The sequence below is a fragment of the Passer domesticus genome, chromosome 2 (assembly GCF_036417665.1).
Source record: "Passer domesticus isolate bPasDom1 chromosome 2, bPasDom1.hap1, whole genome shotgun sequence".
Taxonomy (NCBI): domain Eukaryota; kingdom Metazoa; phylum Chordata; class Aves; order Passeriformes; family Passeridae; genus Passer; species Passer domesticus.
The window spans coordinates 83,039,101-83,060,710 of record NC_087475.1 but is presented as its reverse complement, the minus strand read 5'-3'; the positions used below and the strand labels follow the sequence as shown (position 1 = coordinate 83,060,710).

The 21,610-nt window shown below is 44.9% G+C and overlaps 1 protein-coding gene across 2 annotated transcripts in view; it reads left to right on the top strand.

The window, feature by feature from the left end:
• Window positions 1-19,698, top strand: part of RAB30 (RAB30, member RAS oncogene family) — a 40,683-nt gene extending 20,985 nt beyond the window's left edge. Inside the window, exons 2-5 of one of the 2 annotated variants that reach the window (XM_064409649.1) lie at window positions 10,208-10,308; window positions 11,659-11,742; window positions 16,459-16,642; window positions 18,562-19,698. In XM_064409649.1, the coding sequence (XP_064265719.1) occupies window positions 10,216-10,308; window positions 11,659-11,742; window positions 16,459-16,642; window positions 18,562-18,812 (612 nt within the window). In that variant the 5' untranslated portion in view covers window positions 10,208-10,215 and the 3' untranslated portion in view covers window positions 18,813-19,698. Of the gene's footprint in view, window positions 1-10,151; window positions 10,309-11,658; window positions 11,743-16,458; window positions 16,643-18,561 lie in introns of those variants that run through there. The other variant, XM_064409648.1, reaches the window with a different exon arrangement.
• The last annotated feature ends 1,912 nt before the right edge of the window (window positions 19,699-21,610 follow it).

The window sequence follows — 21,610 nt, the reverse complement described above, 5'->3', positions numbered from 1 at the left end:
TTGCTGCATCAGCTCTAGACAATATGTCTCAACAACCCTGGAACACAATTTTTAAAATCATGTTTTTGGATTTTGTACTTTTAGGTGAGATGTTTGAATAACATCCCTGCAGTAGCAGGAGGCCTGGAGCAGAAAGTTTCTGCTAAGAACTGCCTTTTTGTGTTTAAGGATTTGTTTTAGTGCCAAATTTACCTCGTGCAGTTTCTTGAATTGCAGCTGGTCCAAAGCTGAGATGAGGTTTTAACAGCAGATAGCTACCCTAGAAGACTAAATGTACATTTGCAGTGGTTTAGGGTAAATAAAAAGTACTGTAACCATCTGAAACTATAAGGGGGGCTGAAAATAGGCTATGTGTTAGTGTGTGAGCTAAAATGTAACCAAAACATAAATACTGTTCCTTACCTTCTGAAGAGATCTGTGATATCCTTATAAAAATCTTACTCAGGAGCCATCATATGATGTTATTGTTATTGAGATACTCAAGATAGTAAACATTCTTTACAAAATTAAATTGTGTAACCCAGGCTGTAAATTCTAATTCTGCTGTCCCACCCTCAGGTTTTTTTCCCCATCTGGACTGGGTCCCTCCTGCAGCTGTCTGGAGCAGGCAGGGTTGAAAGCCTTCCCTTTGGAAACATCTTCTTAAGCCAGTCCTGAAGCTACACCCAAGTCTCTATTGTTTCTACTTTCTTCCCTCTCTGAACAATTTGTTTTCCTGAAACATCTGCTGCTCTGGCAGATATCCACAGCTAAAATGTACTGCAGTGTTTCTTTGCAGAAATGCAGAGAATATTCCCTGCCAGATCAGTCACTTGCCAGACAGGATGGTTGATCCCAGCTGAGGGGTTTCCATCAGATGAGACCATTTTGAGAGGGGAGAGCTTCTCAGAGGGCACATACAATGCCTGAGCTGGTAGTGTAGTTCCATTAGGAAGCTGAATGTTGTGTGCATGAGCATGCCTGGTACAGTTAAAATGTGCTTCCCATCTGGAAATAGGAGGTGGTAAACTGAGGACCACTGGGGCAATAATCAGCTTAGGAATAGGTCAGAATTTATCACCCCAAATTTGACTTTAGTGGCAGACAGAGCCCTCTGGTTTGGGATTCCAAGCTCATCTTTGGAGGCAAAAGCCTTTAACACTCAACTGTATTTTATTCCTCCTATCCTGTCTATCATTTCATGTTCCAAAATGCTGTCACTCCTAGATAAGAAACCTTCCTTTAAAAGGTGTAACAGAGGCAGAAATCCTTCTGAAATGCAAACCTGCTGTGGCAAAGTGCTGCCTGTCCTGCTGTGGTGGCCCAGGTGTGATGCCCAGCTCACATGTGGCTCACACACGATGTTGCATGTGTGCTCTTGAAGAGGGAGCCGCCAGCTGAAACACAGGGTCACTTCTTTATGTCCTCATGTAAGCTGAAAAATAACCAGAACAAAGAAATCTTTTCTTAACAATCCACCTCTGGAGTAGTAGATTGCCCTTGAATTAGGGGGCATACCTGAAAGTTCTGCCTGGGAGTGACAGCCACCTTCTTGAGTCACTGGGAGGAAGCTGCCCCTGTAACCCAAATGCAAATGACTGACTGAAGATGGGTTGCATGAACTTTGCAAATGGCTACCCTGGTAATTTTGTGTTTGTTCCTGGATGAAGTTCCTCTAAGCACTTGTCTTGAGGAGACTCCTTCACTGCACGTCACGCTGTAACAAAATGTACGAGAGGAGCTGGTTGGGGATTGAGCTCCTCTCAGTGAAGTGTTATTGTAGAGTCCTAGAATGGCCTGGGTTGGAAGGGACCTTAAAGATCATCTGGTTCCATTTCCCCTGTTATGGGTAGGCAACCTTCCTCTAGATAAGATTACTCAGAGTCTCATGCAACCTGGCCTCAAACTCTTCCAAGGATGATTTTCAGAGGTCCATCCAACCCAAACTATTGCATGGATCTATGATTTTTATCTTTCTTCTCTTTCTCTTATATTTAAATACCTATTACTTTATATATAAAGTGTATTTTGGAATATATTTATATATTCTGTATTTAAGCTTCAGGTATGATATATCTGTCCCGAGCCAATAGCTTTTGTTTTTTAGCTTTTTGATTGCTGTTCCAGGACACTGTTGATTTGGCACAGCCTGGCCATCACCAGTGACATGGCACTGACATGGCATGGCAGAGGAGCATTGTGCACAGAGCTGCATGGAGCCCAGAGCCCAAACTGTGAGGTACCAAGCACTGCCCAGGCCTCAGACACCTGAAAGTGCAATTAGCTGAGGTTTAATTACTTATTACTTCTAATAGATTTGATGGAGAAGTGATATAAATCCCAGTAAATCACAAGCTTACTTAAGCAGAACTGAAGAGATGGAAATAATGGCTTGTTTTTTCAATTAGAAAGAATTCTTGCTAAACAAAACCTTATTGGATTTTTTTTTTTGTTCATACCACAGACACACAATGAAAACAAGATGGTCAACAGCAGTAAGACATGTCACTGCAGTTAAAACTCAAAATTTTCTTGGCTATTCTGGGTTATGAAAGTGTGTCTAAGGCACATATTCATATTTCACAATACATTTATGATTATGTCACTGCTAAATGGCATAGTTACACTTGTGCTAATTCTGCACTTGCAACCTCATTTGAGTCATGATGTTCCTGTAAATATCTTATTGAAATTCTTTGGTTATGATAGCTTTTCTCATATATTCTCAAAAATGATGGAGTCAAGCTGTCTAATCTTCCAAGTTTTTAGCAGAACCTTGTCACCCAGTTCAGAACTTTTCCACATATGATCATGATGCCATTCAAACCCTTGCCAGCCCAGCAAACTAATGCATCAGGAGACTTCTTTGCTTTTTATGTGCTAGACATGCACAAGCCTTTATTCTAAACCAAGGATTTGTTTCTCACTGGCTTTGCCTCCTTGTGAGGTGGTCAGCCTGCACGTCACTGCTTGGAGTTGCACTGTCCCCAGAAACGTCATGGAGGAGACACCTGGCATTCAGCCTGATCCTGCACCTGGTTTCTAAAGACACAAAATTTTACATAAGTTGTGATGGGTTTCCCCATTTTAGTGGGCCAGGTCTTGGTGTGGGAGCTTTATTTCACCCAGAGAGCTGGACTCAGTAAGCTTTCCTGGCTCCTCCATGCAAGATATGTTTCATTTACCTCTTGGCTGTAGTTTAAAAAATAATTTTGTTGGGGTTTTTTTTCCCCCTTTGGGAAGAGGCTGTTGTTTTTGAGTGGATGAAACAGCATTTTTTGGCTGGATTTCTGGCAATGGAGTTTTTTCCACACTTGGAAGTCAGCCTTTCTGCTGTGCTGGCTGTAAATGCTTCAACACACAAAAATGTGTTGTTGCAGAGTGTATGGCTTGGTGGTCGCAGGGTGTTCTAAAATGTAGCCAAGACCAACAGAGTGTTGTTTTGAGCATGCAGTATTGTCCTCATCCCCAGGCATGTCTTAAAAGTGTTAATATTGCACCAACTTTTGCAGTGAAAATCCAGATTCTGACAGAAAATGGAGTGTCAGGCTGTTCTCATGCTTCTGAAGATGGTGTGTGTCCTGGGGCGTGCTGGTATGTGGTCTGGTCAGACACCTTTGAAGCATTGTGGCTGTGCATGTCAGCAGGCTTTTTGTTTAATCCTAAAGAAATTATCTATTTATCATTTTGTAACTACAGTGTGTACCTCATTATTCCTACATAACACAGAAATCTGATTCATTTATCTGCACGAGGAGAATTGTTATTATTAACAGTTTAATCCTCAGATGTGTGTGATGGAATATAACTCACTGCCTGCATGTGATATTTAGCACTTCCATGGCCATTCCTAACGCTGACCTACACCAGTGCCTGTGGGTAAGACAACTTTGTCTCCGGGGGTGAGTAAGTTAGATGAGGACACTGCACCAGGCAAGCTGTGAGTTGCCTGATCTCTCAGGAAGGGTCTTTGGTGGCACAGAGATCCCCCAAGAGGTGTCCAACCCAAACAATCTTTCCACCATCCATCCAGAAAGGATTAATGCTGCCCTGAACACCAGTAGTTGCAAAGCTCCCCAGAAGACTTCACTCAGGAGTGGAAAGCCTGGACACAAAACCTTTTCACTGTCAGGGGATGCCTGGAATGTGTGAAAATCCAAAGATTGTTCCTGAGTGTGAGATCTGTGAGATCTCCAGTGTTAAGCCAAGCAGGCAGATGGAGAGGGCAGCGTGCAGGCTCTTATCTCTGATGTCCAGGTAAGGCTGGACTGTCTTCTGTTAGGTGGGAGCACCACAGCAGAGCATCCTGCTCTCTGGACCTCTGGCTCCAGGCTCTTCTATGGGATGATGGTGGTGCTGGGTTTACCTGCTTGTTCTTTGGGGAAGCAGCTGTAATTGCCAGTCAGTGGGTTCCTCTGTAGTACCTACACAAGCTCCTGGAGGCCAGCTCATGTGTGAGCCATGACCTGAGCAAGGTAGTTCAGTGAGCTGTAAATTTTCCATGGTGGCAAAAGAGGTAAGGGGAAGGTCTATGTGCTCTGTATGGTCATTGATCCAAAACCCCTCAGCTTTAGCTTTCCTTTTATTTACAGAAATATATCTGTGGCATAAAAAATACATCTGATACATGACCACTTGTACTACTCAGCTTGCTTGGTTGGTGTAGGAGAAACATCCTGAGTGAAGCATTGAGGAGCATGAATCTCTCTATATAGGATAGGGCTGAGGTTTTCATTATCTGTTTATATTTTATCCAGATGCACTTTTTAAAATGTGTCTAGACTTTTGAATGATCAGCAGCTCATCAGCCAGTGTTGCTGGGTCTGCTGTGCATGGGGAAGCCCCATGCCTCCCTGCACTATGTGCATAGTTGCTTGATCCCTCCTGGAAGTGTTGGATGGATTTACTGAGTGCTGTTGGGACCTTCTCCCTTCCTTGAAGAGGTATGTTCAGGATTGCCAGGGCTACTGGATTTAGCTCACCTGCAATGGCTGGTGTGGTGGGAGGAGTTGAGAGAAGTCAAGCTCTGCACCCCCAAGTGCCTACAGTAAATCTTTTTCTGTCGATTTTGGAAAAGACGTTCCTGGAGTTTTAATGTTGCACCATGCCAAGAGCATGCATCCCATGTACTCATGGTTTTGCCACCATCAGCACAGAGACATGCGTGATCCAGACTTGGGAATTAAGTCCCTCTTAATTTTTCTAGTGTGAATGGAAGTGAAGTTAAGCCCTGTGGAGATGAGGAGTGAGGAAGGTGGGCAAGGAAGCAGAGCGAAATCCAGCCTGCTTGCTTGCAGAGTGGCGCGAGCTGGGCTCATGCTTGCTGAGTGCAGGAGCCTGCTTGGGTTGGCAGGTGCTTTGGTAACGAAAATATCTTATCCTGAGTTACGTAATGCAGCAGCATGTCCAGACCTGAATTCCCTGCAATTTTCTGACCTGCAAGGAATAATTTTCTGCTTGAAATATTAGCCTTAGCTTTGAATTCTGTGGCTCATATGGCGTATGCAATCAATGTAATATCTGTATATGTAACTGCTGCTGTTTGAACTTGAGATGTTTGGGTAAATTTATTTTTGTTTATGGCTGTTGGGTGATGAAGAACAGAAAATACTGGTTTATTAAGAACCATATAAATACATCAAAACCTGCCCTGGGCTACTGCTTAGATCCAGCAGGTGAAAAGGCTGCAGATCCTTCTCTGTGCCTAATTGCAGCACTAGGTTGTGATGGGGTTTTGAGGTGGGATAGAGCTGAGGTGCAAATTATCAGCATTCCTGGCTTGATATAGTTTTGGTCTTAATCCTTAAATGGGGTGAAACCTTTGCAGCTGTGGATAGTTTGTTTTTTGTTCTGTTTTGTTTCTCATCCAGCTACTTACTGGGTAGAAGACTGGATTGCTGAGCCCAGAGAGAGGTGGTGAATGCAGTTACATCCAGCTGGGAGCTGGTCCCAGGTGGTGTTCCCAAGGGCTCAGTTTTGGGGACACTCTTGTTTAATGTCTCTGTCAATGATCTGGAGAGGGGATCAAGGGCACCCTCAGTCAGGTGGCTGGTGGCAGTCAGGTGGATCACATCAAGTGGAGTGGGAATGTTGATCTGCTGGATGCCAGGAAGGCTCTGCAGAGGATCTGGACACGCTGGATCTGATCCTCTGTATGAGGTTCCACAAGGCAAAGCTGGGTCCTGCACTTGGATCACAGCAACCCAGGCAGCATTATGGACTGGGGCAGAGTGTCAGGGAAGCTGCCCACTGGAAAAGGACCTGGGCATGCTGGTCAACAGCAGCTGAACACCAGCATGGGAAGAGCAGCCCTCTTCCCTTTTCAGGTGTTTCCCTGGGAGCAGGAACTTGTTTGTACAAGGTTGGATGAGAGGAGGAGAGGTGAAAGTCCCTGGTTTCTGTGCTTTTGGTTTGGGTGGATCTTGCCAGTCTTTTGGTTGAATTGGATTTAATAACTGAAGAATATTGAGAGCAGTTATTGCACTGTTTTGCCCAAATAGAGAAACACCGAGGTTCTGGAGCATGTCCTGAGAAGGGCAATGGAACCTGATGAGGGGTCTGGAGCACAAGTCTCATGAGGAGTGGCTGAGGGAGCTGGGGTTGTTTAGCCAGGAGAAAAGGAGACTTAGGGATCTTCTCATTCTACAGCTGCTTGAAAGGAGGTTGTAGTGAAGTAGGGGTCAGTCTCCTCTCTCATGTGAAAAGCAATGGGATGAGAGGAAGCATCAAGGAAGAATTAGATTGGAATTAGGAAAAATTTCTTCACTGAAAGGGTGATGAAGCACTGCAACAGGCTGCCCGGGGAAGTGGTGGAGTCACGATCCCTGGAAGTGCTTGAAAAACATGTAGATGTGTCAGTTAGGGAAATGCTTTAGTGGTGGACTTGGCAGTGTTGAACTTGATGATCTTGGAGGTCTTTTCCAGCCTTAATGATCCTATGAATCTGTGAAAACTAAGTCTAAAACAAGTCCTTCAGCTGCATTTCCACTGATGGACCACTTTTCCAGGTAGAATCAAAGCCGTGCTTCGATTTTTCCCTCCTCACCTCTTGTTCTGTCTAGAGTGACCGTGCGTGGGGTCTCGTGATGGAGCAATGCAGAGCAGTGACACAAATGAAGTAAAACCCCACAAAACTGATCCTGTGTGAGGCTGGCAGGAACCGCCCACGGAGCTGTTTGGGATGCCAGCTGCATAAACTGCCTTGGGGAAAAACAGCTGTGAAACCAAATTTTCTGCCCTGCTGCCAGCCTTGGACTCTACTCCTGCTTCATCTCATGACAGGACATGTCTCTGTGCTGTAATGTTTGTGAGTTAAATGAGAGTGGTGAGGGGTGGCTGAGGCATGGACTGGCATCCCATCTCCTGCCCTCACTGCAGGGTCTTGTCTCCTCCAGAGAGTGGGACAGGCAGCTGCATCCTGAACACTTGAAACCACTGCAGGGATGTGAGGCAGAGCCTTGTACCTACAAACACTAGAAAAGAGAGGGGAAGAAAAAACCCAAACCCACACCAAAAAACTCAAGAAAACAAAACCAAATAGAGAAGTTGTGCTCCACGTTTCGGGGTTTTTTTTAAGCATATAATACAATGTGCTGTCTTGCTGAGATGCACATTCCCCAGCTGTAGTAAGTAGGGTAGAGGGTGAGACACATCTTCTCTGGGGAGAGGGGAGGGTGTTGTGAGCCTGAGTCAGCAGCAAAGGTCACTTGGCTGCTGCCAGGCTTGGCGTGCAGGAGCAGAGGATTTCATTCCGTGGCTGGTGCAGTGTTGGTGTGTCCAGCAGCGGCAGTGTGTGCTCTCAGGGGGAGGAACACCCTGGGGGGACAGGGAAGCCATGGCCAGCTTCACCTGCCCACTCTGCTCACAAAGCAATGCTCGCTCTTCCTTGCTGCTTCCTTTGCTTTCTCCCTTCCCATGCCCTGAGCTCTCCTATCTCTTCAGTTCTGGCATTTAATCTCATCGTTGCCTGATTTGTTTTATGGTTTTGGCTCGTCTTTCGGTTCCCGTTTGGGGTCATTATCACATATGATTAGTCCTAGAGCATAATGAAGGGGATCAGACATAACTCTAGGGTATGTCTGAGCCATTTAGCATTTCTGACCTCAAAGATCTGCAGAGAAAGTTTATTTTTAAGCTTCCTAAGAAGATAAGTTTGAATTTTGGATTGTTTAGGGTGCAAGTAATGGAACTGAAATCTGTCTGGGTGGAGCATGTCCTCTGGGGTATGAAGGATCCTAGGAATAATTATGCAGTGCTGTGTGAGTGTCATTAGTCTTGAAATAGACTTTTGGTGGATGATCGCGTTCTTCTACATGGCAGAAGCTAGTGTGAAACCTTGAAACCTCATGTTAACATTTAGTCTTCATTTAAGAGCGCTGTCAACGTGTGTTTAATACTGCCTTTGTTATCCAGTCCCACTCTGGGAAAGCCAGTCACGAAGATATGGAACAATTGTAAGAACCCCAGAAAATAAAAAGGGTGCATTTTTGGGGCTGTTTTTTAAGGTCCCACTCTTTCACTCTACTAAGAGAGGACGGATCTGCAAGGACTTGTGTGTTGGAGCAAGGTGAAGTCAGAGCATCCTCAGGCCACCTCCAGCTGCTACTGTTTGGTGGCACTGTGTTCCTGACCTGGGTGAAGTGACACATCTGTGCAGTGACTCAGCTGTGTTCCTACTAACCATCTGCTGATGTGATGCAGCTCATTAGTCACTAATTGGTGTGGTTACCCTTTTTTTAGGCTGTTGGAAAGGCCAAGGGCCACGTAGATGTGAAGCAGCTGAGTCAGTCTTCTACCTCTTTTGCCCTCAGGTCCACCAGACTCTTGGTGGTGGTTGGAGAGCTGTTTCCACGTTCTCTGCCAGGCAGAAACAGGCTGTCTCAGCTTTATCTTGTACTCTCTGATTGTTTGACTATAAGCCTATCACAGCTGTTTGGTGGGACTGGAGTCCGTAGCTGGACTCTTCTGGTGTGTGTCACAGTGAACCCTCCAAAGGAAGGACCTTTGGAGGCAGTGGGAGACAGCACCCTGACTTTGGATTGAGCATGAGAAGCTGCTTTCTCCCAGCCTGCATTTGCTCCCTTCATCAGCTCTGTAAAAATCCTCTAAGCAATCTGGGGATTTACTGAAGATAGCACTTCTGTAATACATTTTTTCCCCCCATTCCCCACCCATCTGCCCCATACTCCTGCTACACTTACCATCCTTGACTCTATCACCTCATTCTTTAACTAATCTATAGGTACTGGTGGGTTAGGTGCTGATGTTTTGGTTTTGCCTTGCAGGTATCTGAACCGATGGCGTGTAAATCTGTCCCTTTTCTGATACCTTGAGGGCAGGTCTTTGATGCCGTGTGTAATACCTAGATCCTCCTGGACGTAGCTGGATTTGGACACTGTCCTTTGCTTTCTTGTCTCTGGGTTTTTCTTTCTGCCTAAAATCTCCACCTGAATATCTTCTGGCTGTTGTTGCTTTCCTGGGAGGTTACAGACAGGAAGTGTTCTGGATAATTCCTAAACTCTTCTCTGTTCATTTCCCAATTGAGCAATCCAAAGATTCCTCACAAAACTAAAGAAAATTATCAGAGTAGTAATATTTCTAATAGCATCTATTATTTCTTCTGAAAACCTCTCGTACTTCAGCTAAACTGTTATCCTACTTTTCACTACACTTTTAGCACAAGAGCTCTTCCTGTTTTTAAGGCAAGCAACACTGCTCTTGTTTTAAAATGAAGCCCCCTACCTGTTCTGCCCTCATTTGTGCCCAAGCCCTGCTCTGTGTGCACCCAGTGTGCTCCTGGAGTTGCTCATGGTGGGATTTGGGATATTTCCCTCACAGGAGTCAGTTACATGGTCCCTCAGACAGTGTGATAAAGTCCATGCTGTCCTTTGGAGATGATGTAGTTAAAAGCGAAACAAACATTTGGGAACATCTAGGATTCAGTGTCTCGGGTTTGTGGAGCACTGCTTGGAAAGCTGAAACCAGCATCCCTAACTTGTGGGAAGCCAGGTGAGACCAAAATGGGGCCAAGGTTTCACAGCAGCTGACTTTGACTACGTGGATGCCCCGGCTCAGAGTGAAAAGTGTTCTTCTCCCTTATCAAGGATCCATGTGCGTGCCAAGAGACCTTTGTTCTGAATATTTGGAGTAATAAAGTTCAGCTGGGATAAAAGGGCATGTCCCCACTGGCTCGGTTCACACAGCGTCGTGCGCTCTGTCTCTCTTGCAGCTGCGTAAATGAGTATGGAAGATTATGATTTCCTCTTCAAAATTGTTTTAATCGGCAACGCCGGGGTGGGGAAGACCTGCTTAGTCCGTCGCTTCACTCAGGTAAGGCTGGCTGCCTCTTGGACTGTGGAATGTTGGGATGGGGACAGCACTGGCATGGGAGCTGTGGCTCTGCACTGAGGGCTCTGCCAGCATCACAGCTCCAAAGCATTTTGTTGCTCACGCTCTTGGTGCATGCATCACATGCAGTGACATACTGGCACAAGCAGTGCATCTGTATCTAACGCTGCACCTGGCCCTGTTCTGGAGCTTGTGTTGGAGAAACCTCATTCCTCTCTGAAGGTGGAAAGTCCCCTCTGAAAAGCCACCAGGACAACTCCTCCTGTTTTGGTGGTGTTCTGGACCAAATGTAAGACCAACACATCTCCTGGTCTCCTCCCCAACCTTTGCTGCACAAAGTGCTCCCTGTTATTTGTCATTAGTAAATAAATAATCTGGGTCCTGAGCTGTTAGTCCAGTGTCCTTTTTTGTGGCAGAATAGCCTCTGTGATCCAGGGCAAGGGAAGACTTTGCATGATGCATAATAAAGCACAAATTGTGAAGTTTTGTACTCTCCACTAGGAATTGTCAGCGATTTTACCCTTCACTGTTAATTTTAGTTTTGAAGCTATAGTGATTTTAGATGCTGTCCGAAAACATGTGGCAGCCAGTGGCAATAAAGCTAGTCATACCCAAAAGGTTTGCAGCAAAAATCTTTGGCAACTTCTGCTGCTTGTTCTTTGGCAGCCCAGCTGCTGTAGGGGATGGATGTGCCCCAAGATCAACATGACTTGGTAGACCAGAAATCAAAAAGCTCTCGTTTGGTTTGCTGCTGCTCCTTTCTGATGGTGCTGCAATCAAATACCACCAGCACTGTGCTGTCCCTTGCCATTGCTGTGGCACTGGTGATGGCTGGCACTACTGTTCTTCACTCCTGAAATGTGGTGACCCCATTGTTGAGAGCTGCCAGAAATGCCTATTGGTGCCATAGGGTGCTGTGGAGGGAAAAGGGAAGGCATGAAGTTACAAATGCATCTCATCCCACAAAGGTGTTCATACACCTTTCAGTGCATGGGAAGAGGATGGAAAGTCTTCAGCCTTCCCCTGCTTCTTCCAGCTATACAGAAGGGTTCCCCCCTCTCTTTATTCCTCCTTTTCTTTTCCTGTGCTCCTACTTCTGAAGTCGATGACTTGCTGCATAATTAGGGATGTATAAGGCAGAGAAAACACAATTTGAATTTATGGTAACCTTCATGCTGGGGAAATGTCACACTCTGAATGCAATGGAAGTAAGTGTCATGGGAAGGGGACATGGGATGAATAGTTTTGAAGATGGAAAAGGGTGAGGATTGGCACCCAGTGAGACTTTTGTCTTGTAGAAATAAGTTTAATCAAACTCTTGTTTTCTTCCAGGGGCTTTTCCCACCAGGGCAAGGAGCCACGATTGGGGTTGACTTCATGATTAAAACTGTGGAGATAAACGGTGAAAAAGTCAAGGTAGGAGCCTCATGATTTAAAATGTAAATTCATATGGCACTACCATAGCTGAGGTTTCTTGCTGCAGCTCTTCCTCTGCTGGAAGACACTCGAGGAAGGTCAGGGCTGTCTGGCATGGCTTGGGCAATGCAGGTTCTATCAATCCATGTGCCCCTCTCCATTACTATCAGGATTGTAAAAGTGAACCTGCTGGAGGGGAGAAAATGGAACAGGGAGACCTTGCAAACTATTGTCCTTGCTTAGGAGACAGTGAGATCATGCCTAGCTTAAGCCCAAAGAAGCATTTCAGTGCAGCCTCTGCTCAATGTGTTTCTGGTAAGCAGTATTTTGTTGCATTCCCACTGGGATGTGCTTGAAGAAAGTCTTCTTCTGTGAGCTCCCAAGATGGCCATTGAGGAGAACAGACACCTGGACTTGTGTGGCTCTGCACAACGAGGCTCATCTTCCACTTCTGCAAAGTTACGGATTTGGGAGAAGCAGAACTGATCACAGTACTTGTGTTTCAGCCAACAGGTTGACTGCAAAGGGCAAAGTTCTCCATATTTTGAACTCTTTCACCCTCTAAAATAGCATGGAAGCCACTTCTGGGAAACTGTCCTTGTCCTGAGCTGACTCCCAAACTGAGCCTGGGCATCACTTGGCAGAGAACTACTTTGCCTGGGCCAAAACACACAAAGCATGAGATTGGTCTCCAATCTCATGCTTTAATGGGGTCCATGGTTGGGTTCCAGAGTCCAGAAATGTTGGCTGCTGACACTTTGTTCATTAGTAGAGATTTCACTTGAGTTGCTGTGGTATCTGAGATGAAAAAAAAAGTGCAGTTATTTGAGCCTCTAATATCAAGATGTCCATGGCCCCTGAGCTTCTCCTGGATTTACTCTGCCTGCAGGAAATTCAGGGGCATCAAAGTGAAAACCAGCAGTTTTTCCCTTGCTGTCTTTATCAAACCTAAGAGTGGCACCGGTGTGACAGTGGCTGGGTGTGACATTGAGACCTGTTCTTAAGCTTGTGTAAGTGATGGCATGGAAACAGTGGACTTGGGCAGATTTTAAGCCCTGGGTTTTTTTAACCTGTACCACAGCACCACAGAGGGGTTTAAGAAGATAATGGGGTGTTGTGTTGCTAAGTTTAGGGCATATTTTGAGAGCTGTGGTCATGTCAGCAAGCTGTGACTCTGCTGTGTGAGGAGTTTACAAACCTATGGGAAGTGGTGGTGAAGCACTTCCTCTCCACCTGAGCAGGTGAAGGACAAGGGGTAGAAAATCCTTCACCTGCTAAAGACCAAGTTTATACTCAGCACGTGGCTGTGCAAATGGGCCAGAGCAGCAGCAGGGAAGCAGAGAGGGTCACGTGTAGCCCAGGTGATGCTGCTGCTCAGCTTGTTGGTTGTGATGCTCATCAGCAGGGCTGGCCAGGATATGATTGCTGCTTGTCCCAAGCTCTTCAGACAGCAGAGATGTTTCTCTCAGCCAAAAGCAGCTCCAGTGAAGCAACTCAGAGGATCTGAGCTGGTAAATGGTGTGATCACTGCACTAGAGGTGGAATTTGTTCTGTCTTGTATACATAGTTTAAATCAGCGCCCTCAAGACTGTCCTGGTCATTATAGGGAGAAAAGCAGTCCTGGGGGGCATGGATCCCATCCACTTCAGATACCTCTCCTTTTCAAGCATCTGGGTTCTCTGTCAAATTCTGCTGGAGCTTTAGAACATCACTTGTACATGAGGTCTGGGGTTTGTACTGGTGAACTTACCCCCAGGATTTGTCTGTGTTTGAAGTGTTGCTCCTGTCATATAATCCTGTTTTAACACTGGGTGCAAAGTTCTTAAGAGAATATTGGAAGCAGTTGTGCCAGTATGAGCTGTATCAGGGGCATGGATGGTTCAGGGGAGCTCTACAAGCTAAATGAAGTCTCTGCTGCCCTGCAAATGTCTGATGAATGCACAGGTGTCCTCTCTGAATCTCCTTGGGGCAGGATTGCGTGTCACAGAGCCTCAGCAAGTGCTAGCTGGTGTATCTGCTGTATTTCACGTGGCCAATACTGGGTTCTAAAGTCCCTCTCCTGCCCCCACCAGTGCAGTAAATTAGAGTTGCTGGAGCTCAGTTTCAGTGACCGAGCCTTGGTGGAAGCTTGGTGTGATACATTTGGGCATTGGAATGAGCCCTCTGGTGTCTGGAAGGCAAACAGATTTCTTTCAGTGGTCTTGTAGCTGAAACTTTTTGAGTAAGCAGTGCTTGTGAGAATAAACATTTAATGGGAGGGGAAAGCAGGAATGAGTCAGAGAACAGAGCTGCTCTGGCTGTTAGCCATTCAGCAGTGCCCAAGCCATGACTCTTGCCTCTGTGCTGGGCAGCCTCCCCTGTGTGTCTGCTGGGATCCAGAATGAGGGAGCAGAGCTGTTTACCGAAAGAGTTTTGATACTTGAAAATAAATTATGGATTTCTGGGGAAAAATACTTTCCAGCTTTCAAAATAGCATTATAAAGTCAGTGGAGAGGGACTCACTAGTATGAAAGCTGTGTGCAAGCTTTTCCAGATATGAGCAGCTACCAAAGCTCACTGCCCAATGAGCTGGGAGAGCACTGTGCAGTTGTGGGGGATTTTGATCTGCCTGGCTTCTTCCAAGAAACTCCAAAAATATATGCAGCACTTGCAGCAAGAGGCCCCACAAATTGAAGCAAAGCAGATAGCAGTAACCCTGCTGGTCCAAGCTAAGCACCCTCAGTGCTGTGAGCAGAGGGTTGTGCTATATGGGCTTGGTGGAAAGCTAAATGTGTGTGCAAATGTTGGGGAGGGCAGGAAGCATCAGCTGACAGCAAGAAAATAAACATCTAGGTTTTCTGCAGGCTGAGTCAGACATCGTCCTTTGGTTATTCTAGGGGAGAAAAAAAAATTGTACAAATAAAATAGTTGCTGTGAAATATTTTGCCAGAAATGACCAGTGAGGGAAAGTGTGAGATGTGTATTTTGGGTGCAGGAAGAGTTTCAGTGGTTGTAAGACTGGGGGCTCTTCCCTGCCTTTTGCACCCAGCTCACAGGTAGACTCATGTCTGCTCTCCCAGATCCCACAGTCTCTTCTGCTTTCAGTGTTCATTAGATTAAAGCAGTGGAAGAACATATTCACATCAAGTTTTTTATCAATTTAGAGATCTTCTCAATAAAGGCAAAATATATATAAGCTGGAGTTAGCCAGTAGACAGTGATTAAATGTTTTTCCTGGGAAACAGCTGAATAACAACAGAATCATCTGTATCTTTCCATCTGCCAGAGTTTGGAGGCTGGTTTGTTTTAACAAGGACTCATTCATTATCTGGTTTTCATGTGCAAGTCATTTCACTTATGGTTTTGTGTGTTACTTTGCAGATACCACGTTCAGCCATTTAAGTACAACTCTGCCCAGAGATTAAAGCACAAAAGTGCCCAGGAGTTGTGAGCCAGCCACAATTACTTTCTCTGCAAAAAAAAGTGGTGTTGTTTTTTTCTTCCAAAATTATACCCCACATCTAAAAGCTGTTACCAGGAGCTCTCATTTCAAACTAACGTATTTATGATGAGTGGCTGGCATAGCTCAGCTTTGGAACTGGCCAAGGATAAGGTTTGCTCTGTGCAGGCTGCTGAATATATGGAAAAAATCTCAAATATTTTACCTTTTTCTTCCCAAAGTACACAGGATTTTGGCTGGAAATCATCCTTCCACATATTTAATCCCAAGGAGAGGTGCTTTAAAAAAATAAAAGCTGAAGCAGAGAAATATCTCTTTATCTTGAAATTATGTTAATCATGGATGTTTTTCTTAGACTTTCTTTTTGAAGAATTGAGGTTTTGATGACCCACTAAAAACTATCAGATGGTCAAAATATAAAACCAGTATAAGTGTAGTTTCTATTGGGAAATGTAAGTTGTCTTTGTGGATCCAGAGGATTTGGCAAACATTCATGAGTTCTTTGATGGTGGTGAGACACAGGAACAGGCTGTCCAGAGAAGCTGTGGATGCCCCATCCCTGGAAGTGTTCAAGGCCAGGCTGAATAGGGCTTTGAACAACCTGGTCTGCTGGAAGGTGTCCCTGCCCATGGCAGGGGGGTTGGAGCTAAGTAGTCCCTTCCAACTCAAATAATTTTGGGATTCTGTGATATAGCCAATTCTATATGTTGGGAAGGCAAACAGTGAGCAGCTAGATGAGATGGCTGAAGTTGTAGAGAGCAAATGTGTTCCAAACCTTAGATAAAGGTTCAGCTGAGCTCCTTGTTCAATCCTGTGCTTTTCACCCACCGCTGCATTTTCTCTGCATAACTGCAGCCACCTCCATGAGCTAGAGGAGAGGCATTCTTATTCCTTCTTGGGAATGGAAGCTGCTGTTGCTAGACTTCAGGGGTGGGAGAAGTTACTGTCTCCCTCCAGGCTGGCAGCTCTGCCCACTGCAGAGGGAGATGCTACAAGTTGCATGGAAGCCGGCAGAGCTGTGGCTTCCAGGGCTGTTGGCTGCAGTGCCAGCTGACTTTGTGCCTTGCATTTCAATCCACAAGTGCGGGAACAGAAACAAACAATGCGGGGGGAGGGGAAGCTGAAGGGAGAGGAGCAAAGTGCTTTCCCAGCATTGGTTTTGCCCTGAAGGGGATTTTTTAGGTCAAAATGGTGCCGCTTTCAAAAAAAAAAAAAAAAATTAAATAACTTTTTTTTTTTTTTCCCCCTTTTGCCCCCCTTCCTTGCTACGGCCAAAGCTGCAGATCTGGGACACGGCGGGCCAGGAGCGGTTCCGATCCATCACGCAGAGCTACTACCGCAGCGCCAACGCGCTGATCCTCACCTACGACATCACCTGCGAGGAGTCCTTCCGCTGCCTGCCCGAGTGGCTGCGCGAGATCGAGCAGTACGCCAGCAACAAGGTCATCACCGTGCTCGTGGGTAAGCCACCTCAGGGCGAGCTGTGCCTGCCTTCGGCCCGTGCTTGCAGCATTCCTTCTGCAGATGATGCTCCAAGGGGTGTTCGGGATGCACCCTTGAAGGGTGGTGCTGTCTGGGGTGTAAGGCTCCTGCATGCAGAGAGGGATGCTTCCCGCTTCCCACCATGAGGGACTGAAGTGGAGGTGGTGCAGCCACCACTGAGCTAAGGATGGAGCAGTTCCCCTTGTGACTCCAAGCTCAGATCTCCACAAAAAAGTGAGGACCTGCTCAGGCTGCTGCTGTCTGCAGTTTGCTGTACTCCTAGGTATGGGGCAACCACTCCTGCCTTAAGTGGTCTGGATCGGGGAACCGCATCAGGACACGGCAGTTGTGTGGATCATAGGTGGGGCAGTGCTGGAAAACTGGATGTTCTTGCATGGATTTTAGGGAGACTAAAAATAAACAGCTGAATGTTATATTAATCTGTAGAGCTTCAACTCAAGGCAAAACAGACCTCAGGCCATCTGTCTGCTACAAGCAAGGGGAAGGTTATTTTGCCTACCAGTGCTTTTCCATGCTCTGCTTTCAGCATCTGATAGCTGGGACTTGGCTTTTAAAGGTCCAAGAATATATAAAGAACAGTGGAAAAATAACTTGGGGAAAGCTAAGAAGTTTCATGCTACAGTGTCACCTTTAATAGTTTGCTATTTAAATGAAAAAATCTAGGTCATTGTAAGAGGTGTCTAAAAGTGCATTTTAAAGGAAAAAAAAATCTTTGGAGTTTAACATGCCCCAGTGCTACTTCAAGTGAGCTATGGGGTTTATGGAGCTTCCATGCAAGAAAATCATACTCCATGAGTATGGCCTTGGGTACAAATGGCACAGAAATAATTAATAAATGACTAACAAATGTACATTATTTTTTTTCAGTGAACATTAAGTTAATTGATGGCATCTACAGCACAGCATATAAATCATATTTTAGTCATAATGCACCCTTTGAAGATGATGACACCCATAAATCACTTGTGTTGAGTAATGATCTGTTTAGAAGGGTAACTTGAGTGCAGGTAGTGGTCCAAGATGCTGCTTTATTGGGAAAGGAGATCTCGGATGAGGGGAAGGCAATGAGAGAAGGCTTGCTGGTGGAAACACCACCTTTTCCTCCCATGAGCTCTCACAAAATTGCTGGTAGCAGTGGGGCCAGGAGAGGTTTCCTTCCGAACCTGCTGAGTCTGTGGACTGAGCCGCCTGTTATTGCAGGTCCTGGTCTGTTACCTTCGTTGTAAGATTAATTTATGGCAGTAAATTAATGTTTGAAGTTAAGTGGCCAGCAATAGTGTATAATCATATCAGATGCTGGCTTGAGGCTTTAATCAGCTCTCTGCCAGACAGATCTCTCTGAACCAAAGGGTTGGTTTCTGACCCCACCTCACTCTGCAAGTGCCCTGTAAGCCCATCCCTCTTCCAGCCTTCACAGCCAAATCCTGTACTGGAATATTGAAATAGGGAACTTTCCTTCCATGCCAGGCTTTTTAAAAAGCTTGTAACAACATGATGAATATCACATTTAGTGTCTCATATGCTATAATTGACATTTTAAGTGCTCCTCAGAGCAAGCACAGGAGAATTTTCAATAGATGTTAGCGTGTAAATCCTTTAATGTTGGTTGATAATGCAGCAAACAGATGCACTGGTGCTAAATTAAGGCATACTGGCTTGGATGTTTACAGGGCATATTTCATTACATGAGCTGATATTAAATGGACTTGGATGTTTCAGGGAATCCATTATTTGGAGGGCAGAGCAGGCACTAAGTGTTACAAATCCAAACCACTGTCCATACATATATCAAACCAAACTCTTATTTATTCTTTATAGATCTTGGTTTCTCTTGGTTTTGAAATTAACTTTTTTTCTAAAATATTCTATCAATGCAGGTAATAAGATTGATTTAGCTGATAAGAGGGAAGTCTCCCAGCAAAGAGCTGCAGAGTTTTCTGAAGCACAGGACATGTACTATCTGGAAACGTCGGCAAAAGAATCGGATAATGTGGAAAAACTCTTCCTGGACTTGGCCTGCCGGCTGATCAGCGAGGCACGACAGAACACCCTTGTGAACAATGTCTCATCCCCCTTACCAGGAGAGGGGAAAAGTATCAGCTACTTGACTTGCTGTAATTTTAATTAAAGAGATGGCATGTGATTGCCCCTTCTGCCATGGGCCAAGTGGATTTTTTTTTTCTATGCTGGGATTTATCTACTTGAAGGAGTTCCTGCCAATCAGACCCATCTGGCTTACTCAGTCAGGTTACAGTCCTGGAAGCATGGCAGGCTGATGGTTCCAGCTGCATGGCAATGTAGCAGAATACAACAGGGTTTAAATTTAATTTTTCTTGCAGTCTCTGGAGCAGGTCAGAAAAGGAAGAGTTGCACAAGTGCTTCATGTAATGCAGAACATGAGCTGTTTTGTTTCCTTCTGTGGGAGAGTGGACCAGCCTTCCTTGAAGATACTGAAGAGATCAAAATGTCTCTTACAGAACAATGTGTTTGATCCTTTTTAAGGTAAAACAAAGTAAGAAGAAACGCAACAATGAACACTGACTTTGGACTGCCCTGGCAATCTTCTGGGCTGTCAGCGAGCGAGCTCGTAGGATGTGTACATAACGTCTGCCCTGCGTCTTCATGGAGGACTCTGGTGTTTGAAATAGTGTTATGTCTCTCATCTACAGGCACTTTCATGAACGTGGAATAAACAAAAAAGTTACATATAGCAGTATTTTCAAGATTGAAGAAGACATGGATACGGCTCAGTCGCTCCCTTTGGTGCTAGCAGTTCAGCAAATATTCCATAGGCCAAATGTAGTCTTACCACATTACTGTCTTCTGAATGTGTAACCTAGACTGGTTAGGAAAGAAACACTAATAAGCACTGTTCATAAAAATAAAAAATCTCATTACCTCTTTTTCTAGGCCTGAACATAGTTGGAAAGGACTGTGTGCTTCTTTGATATCCAACAAAGGATGAAAAGACTTTCCAGAAATAAAAATAAATAAATTAACCATTCCTCCTCTAATTAATTAGTCATGTCCTGATGTAAAAAGTTAGCCTTGGGAAAGTTGATTGGTGGACTTGGCGCAAGTGCACCAGACGTGACCAAAGTGCATGGATGGCGTATGAGGGTTCAAAGGAAGCACAGTCTGAACTGGCAGTCTGCAATGTGTGCAGCTGGATAAAAAAGCCTGTAGGTACAGCTCTTGTTGGAAGGCAGGAGGTACAGATCTGTAGAGGGTTTGTTTGATGGTAAGTGGAAGTAGCAGTGGGTTGCAAGTGGTGTCCTTCCATGCTGCTCCATCCAGCTCTCACCTTGTGGAACTGCTCTCAGAGGTGCTCTTGAAGTATCTTGTTGGTATCCAGTCTCTCTGCTAGGGTAGCTTTTAGGTTCAGGGCTGTAGAGTCATTTTATTTACCTGATGCTTTGCACCCTTAATCCCAAACTCTGGTACATGCAGCTGTTTAGGCAACTTCTTCGTACAGAAGCTCTGAAGTGGAAGCACCCTGGCGTTTGTGATGTTACTTCACCTCTAGTGCCATACAATGCATTGCAAATTTACACGTTGGCATGGAAGCGAAATCAGAAGATAGTGAATGCGCACATAAACTATTATATTTAGGAGTTCGAGTTCAGTTTAGCTAATCTGGATAAAGCTCTCCTGGTGATTACATGGCTGTGATATGCTGCAATTTAGAGTTAATCAATTTAATATTATTTGGCTTTTACTGAAGATTATAACAGAGCTTTTGTATTGACATAAAAAGCTGCCAGTAAGTACTTACTGAAAAAAATAGCAATTAAGAGGCATTTTGAAATGATTTTTTTGTTTCCTGGAAAGATTTTTTTTTGGCTGTATCATGTTGTGCCTTTGATATGTAACAGGAAGTTGACTGTGTCAGAGAGAGGGGGAATTGGTTTGTCATATGGCCATTTTTAATATTTTTTTGCAATTTTTAGGTCATTTTTGACTAGTGGTAAAACAAAGATGTAGAAGTTGTGGTATGAAGCCTGTTTGTCATTTAGGTAACATTTAATTAAGAGCTTCTGTAAGTGTGAGATGTTGGGGGACACGTCATCTGCTGCTCTGCTCTGGTCCATTTCAGCCTCTGCTCAATGTTGTAATCGGGAGGATTTGGGAATGTGTGGGACTTGGTGGCTCCTGCTGTACTGGACCATGTGATCTGTGCTGAAGAGCAGTATCTTTTTTCTTGAGCATTCCCCAAATCACCAAATGCCAGCTTCATTTGACCTTGTGAAGAGACCCAACTACAAGACAGCTGATTCTGCACAGCTCTTAGGTAGTTCTTTAGAGCTGGGCTCAGGGTGTTCTGTGGCAGGTAACACTCAAGTTAAAAATCAATACCACGTGTATTTAATTTGTAGTAGGTCTTAGTCCCTGAAGCTGGACCTGTCAGCATATAATTGATAACAAATAGGGCAGGGCTCTTTGATCAGCTTAATCAAGGAGGAAGGAGACTGCCTAATAAAACACCCATGGCTTACTTAGCCTGGTTTCCAAAAAGATCAAAGCTGGGCAGGTACTCTTCATCCCTGCCGAGTAGCACTGTAAATGCATTTTAAAGTGCTCCTTGCATCGCTTCTGGGGCTGGAACGTGACTGAACAAACTGAGCTGGTCAAATAGCAGAAACAGCTAACTTTATTTTCTTGGATATTTACTTTGTGATTTCTAGAAGCCTAAATCTTTTCCCAGTGCTTTCCTAATCTGTAGGTGACTATTTTGGAGACAAGCTGCCTACTAGCAACCTCAAAGCATTGGTTCTTTTTATTGCTAGTGAACCTTTGTGTAAGGACTCCATCTCCAGACAGTGATGTGCTTTTGTGGTGGGGTGAAGTGCTGTGGTTGGGCTGATGTCCAAGTAAATGACCTGACTTCTCCAGTTAAATTTGAACTGATTCCTTTCAGCGTTTATT